At 57.0% G+C, this 3,617-nt stretch overlaps 1 protein-coding gene across 1 annotated transcript; it reads left to right on the top strand.

Annotated features, from left to right (window-relative positions):
* The first annotated feature begins 608 nt into the window (after positions 1–608).
* Positions 609–2,348, top strand: LOC130602106 (zinc finger protein 135-like). The gene has a single exon (XM_057414670.1). The coding sequence runs from the start codon at positions 627–629 to the stop codon at positions 2,061–2,063; it is 1,437 nt and encodes a 478-aa protein (XP_057270653.1). The 5' UTR covers positions 609–626; the 3' UTR covers positions 2,064–2,348.
* The last annotated feature ends 1,269 nt before the right edge of the window (positions 2,349–3,617 follow it).

Raw genomic sequence — 3,617 nt, 5'->3', positions numbered from 1 at the left:
CTTCCAGCACCTGAAGGGCTCTACAAGAAATGTGGAGAGGGGCTTTTGTCAAGAGCAAGTAGGGACAGGAGAAGGTAGAATGGCTTTAAACTGACAGAGGGGAGATTTAGATAAGGTGAAAGAAGTTCTTCCCTGTGAGGGTGCTGAGGCTGTGGCACAGGTTGCCCAGAGCAGCTGTGACTGCCCCATCCCTGGCAGTGTTCAAGACCAGGTTGGATGGGGCTTGCAGCAATGTGATCTAGCGCAAGGTGTCCCTGCACATGGCAGGAGTTTGGAACTGGATGGGATCTGTAAGGTCCATTCCAGCTAAAACCATCCTGTGGTTCTGTGATTTTCAGGTACACCATCCTGGAAGAGCAAGCATCTTTCCCATTCAAGCAGTAAACTTTTGCCTCTAATATGCCAGTGATTTCAGTAGATTCAGGTTCTGTTGAAGCTTGCAGGGTCATTTACAGCATTTGCTCCTGTGAACACTCTGAAAAATCCACTGTGTAGTTTGGAAGGAAATACCATGTCCTGAACGCAGGATATAGCAGGATGTTTTATACTTAAAGTCAATCTATTTGCTGAATTTTTAGCATTCGGCCCCTTGTGATTTGCCCTGTCCAAGGCTTCCAGTCCTGCCTATGACTTCTCTGGATTCTCATTTTATTGCAGCTGAAGATGAGATTGTGAGCACGGATGAAGACAGTGCCCATCAGGGCATCCCCAGGACAGGGGAGCCCAAGGGTTTCTGCTCAGGACTCTCCGAGGAGAACAGTTCCCAGGGTGCTACACAGGACCCTGTTCTCCCACGCAGGTCAGAAAGGATTCAGAGATCCAAGGGCTTTCAGGGGAGCTCCAACCTCATCCAGCATCAGAGAATCCACACTGGAGAAAAACCCTTCACCTGCAACAAATGTGGGAAGAGTTTCCAGAACCGGTCACATCTTATTCAGCACCACAGGATCCACACAGGGGAGCGGCCCTACAAGAGCTCTGAGTGCGGGAAGAGGTTCAGTGTGAGCTCAAAGCTGATCCAGCACCAGGTAACCCACACCAGGGAGAAGCCTTACAAGTGTGGCGAGTGTGGGAGGAGCTTCTCTGACAACTCGCAGTTCATCCAGCACCAGTGGATGCACACTGGGGAGAAACCCTACGAGTGCAGCACCTGTGGGAAGAGCTTCAGCCTGAGCTCGAAGCTGATCCAGCACCAGGTAATCCACACTGGGGAGAAGCCCTACAAGTGTGCCAAGTGTGGGAAGAGCTTGTCCAACAACACGCAGCTCGTCCGGCACCAGCGGTTTCACACTGGGGAGAAACCATACGAGTGCAGGACCTGCAGGAAGAGCTTCAGTGTGAGCTCAGCCCTGACACAACACAAATGGGTCCACAGCAGGGACAAACCCTATGAGTGCAGTACCTGCGGGAAGAGCTTCAGCGTTAGCTCGAACCTGATCCAGCACCAGCTAATTCACACTGGGGAGAACCCGTACAAGTGTGCCGAGTGCGGGAAGAGCTTCTCCAACAACACGCAGTTCATGCGACACCAGAGGGTGCACACCGGGGAGAAACCCTACGAGTGCAGGACCTGTGGGAAGAGCTTCAGCGTGAGTTCATCCCTAATACGACACCAGCAGGTCCATACAGGGGAGAAGCCCTACAGATGTGCCGAGTGTGGGAAGAGCTTCTGTGAGAACTCTAAGCTCGTCCAGCACCAGTGGGTGCATACTGGGAAGAAACCCTATGAGTGCAAGACCTGCGGAACGAGCTTCTGCTTGAGGTCAGCCCTGGCACGACACCAACAGGTCCACACCGGGGAGAAACCCTACGGGTGTACGGAGTGTGGGAAGAGCTTCGGCCACAGCTCCGCTCTCATGAAACACCTGCTGATTCACACTGGGGAGAGGCCCTACACCTGTGCGTACTGCGGGGACAGTTTTCGGCAGAGTGCCCACCTCATCCAGCATCAGCGCATCCACACCGGGGAGCGTCCCTACGTCTGTACTGAGTGTGGGAAGGGCTTCAGAGTGAGCTCAGCGCTTTTCCGGCACCAGCAGACCCACAGGGGTGGGGAGCCCTAGGTGGAGTGAGTGTGGGGAGCAGTGAGGTCTGATACCCTGTGAGCAAAGCCCGCTATCTCCCCCTCCCATTGACCACTGTGCTTGTGGAGGGTGAAAGCAGTTTCTTCCTAGGAGAATGAGCCCTCAGAGATGAAGAAGGGGAGAGGCGGTGGAGGGAGCTGATTGGAGGTTTGGGGCAGGTGTCACGAGAAAGGTGCCCGACTCTTTTCAGTGGTGGGCAGCCCCAGGATGAGGAGCAGTGGCCATGAACTGAAACACAAGAGCTTTCACCTGGACATGAGGAAGAACTTGAGGTCGCCGTTGGCCGAGGAGAGACGAAACGAGGCGGGGGAGGGACCTAGGCCCGCTGTGTGGTGTCCCGGCCGCCTCCACCAATCGGCGGCGCGGGCGCGTGCTGCGGGCGGCTCCTGATTGGCTGCGCAGTCCCCACCGTGGGTGATAAATTCGGGGCTGCCCGGCCGGGGTTTGTCTCACGCCGCGGGGTGGAGGGCGGGTGGCGGGGGCTGCGGCAGAGGGTGAGTGCGAGCGGCGCGTGTCCATGGTAACGCGGTGGGGCCGGCCCCGGGTTGAGGCACTCGTGATTACGCGCGGGTCGCCTTCACCTCCCGCGGGCCTCTGCTCCGCTGGGCCCGCCCCCCCATTCCGGTTCCTTGGGAAATGTAGGCCCGGTACCGGCTGCGTTAGGCCGGGAAGCCCGTGTGGGCCGTGTTCGTGTGCCTTTGCCCCCCGATGCCTGGGCGGCCGGTCCCGGGAGCAGCGCCCAGCCCGTGGCTCTGGCCTGGTCCTCAAGCTTGTCCGGGTCCTGTACTGCCGTCTGCCAGCCGTGTGCTCGGGAGCAGCGAGGCTGTGTGCGGCTGTGCCGGGCCAGCGCTTGTCAGGCCTCTTCCATCTCTTCCTTCGGCTGCTGCGAGCAAGCATCCGCACAGCGGCTGAGGCAGCGTGCCAGAGCGGCTGCCTCATACCCTGCAGTGTTGTCTGCACACAGCTCCTCCAGGAGGATGTCTGAGTGTTTCAGGACAGGAGATGCGCTGGGTTCTGCTGCTGCCCTGGGGACACATGGCTCTTCTGCATCCCTGGCAGTGTTCAAGGCCAGGTTGGACAGGGCTTGGAGCAACCTGTGCTAGTGGAAGGTGTCCTTGCCTATGGCATGGCTGGGAACTGGATGAGCTTTAAGGTCCCTTCCAACCCCAGCTATTCTATGGGTCTATAATTCTGGATCCTGCTGAGCTGAATAAAGAGCTTGAAGGACAAAGGCCTATGATGCCTATTGCTGTCCCAGCTTCTCCTTTGTTGGGTGAAACAGATCTGTTATTCAAGCCTCATAGTGCCTAGCACAACACTGCTTTACATTCATCAGCTATAAGTGCCTGTCACTGTCCCTGCTTGGGGTGTCCCAGGCAGAGCTGACTGCATGCTGGGATGGGCAGGGCAAATACTGGCTATCTCCAGAACAAAGGCTCTTCAGGAAGTTCATGTGTGCCTGTCACACTCCATCCCTACTCTCCCCAGGTGCAAAGCTGGTTGACTGATGTGCCCCTTGTGCTGTTCTCCCAG

The sequence above is a fragment of the Pezoporus wallicus genome, unplaced genomic scaffold (assembly GCF_028554395.1).
Source record: "Pezoporus wallicus isolate ANWC-B61680 ecotype Strahan unplaced genomic scaffold, APGP_CSIRO_Pwel_v1 contig_3287, whole genome shotgun sequence".
Lineage (NCBI taxonomy): Eukaryota > Metazoa > Chordata > Aves > Psittaciformes > Psittacidae > Pezoporus > Pezoporus wallicus.
This window is presented reverse-complemented; position numbering and strand designations above follow the sequence as displayed.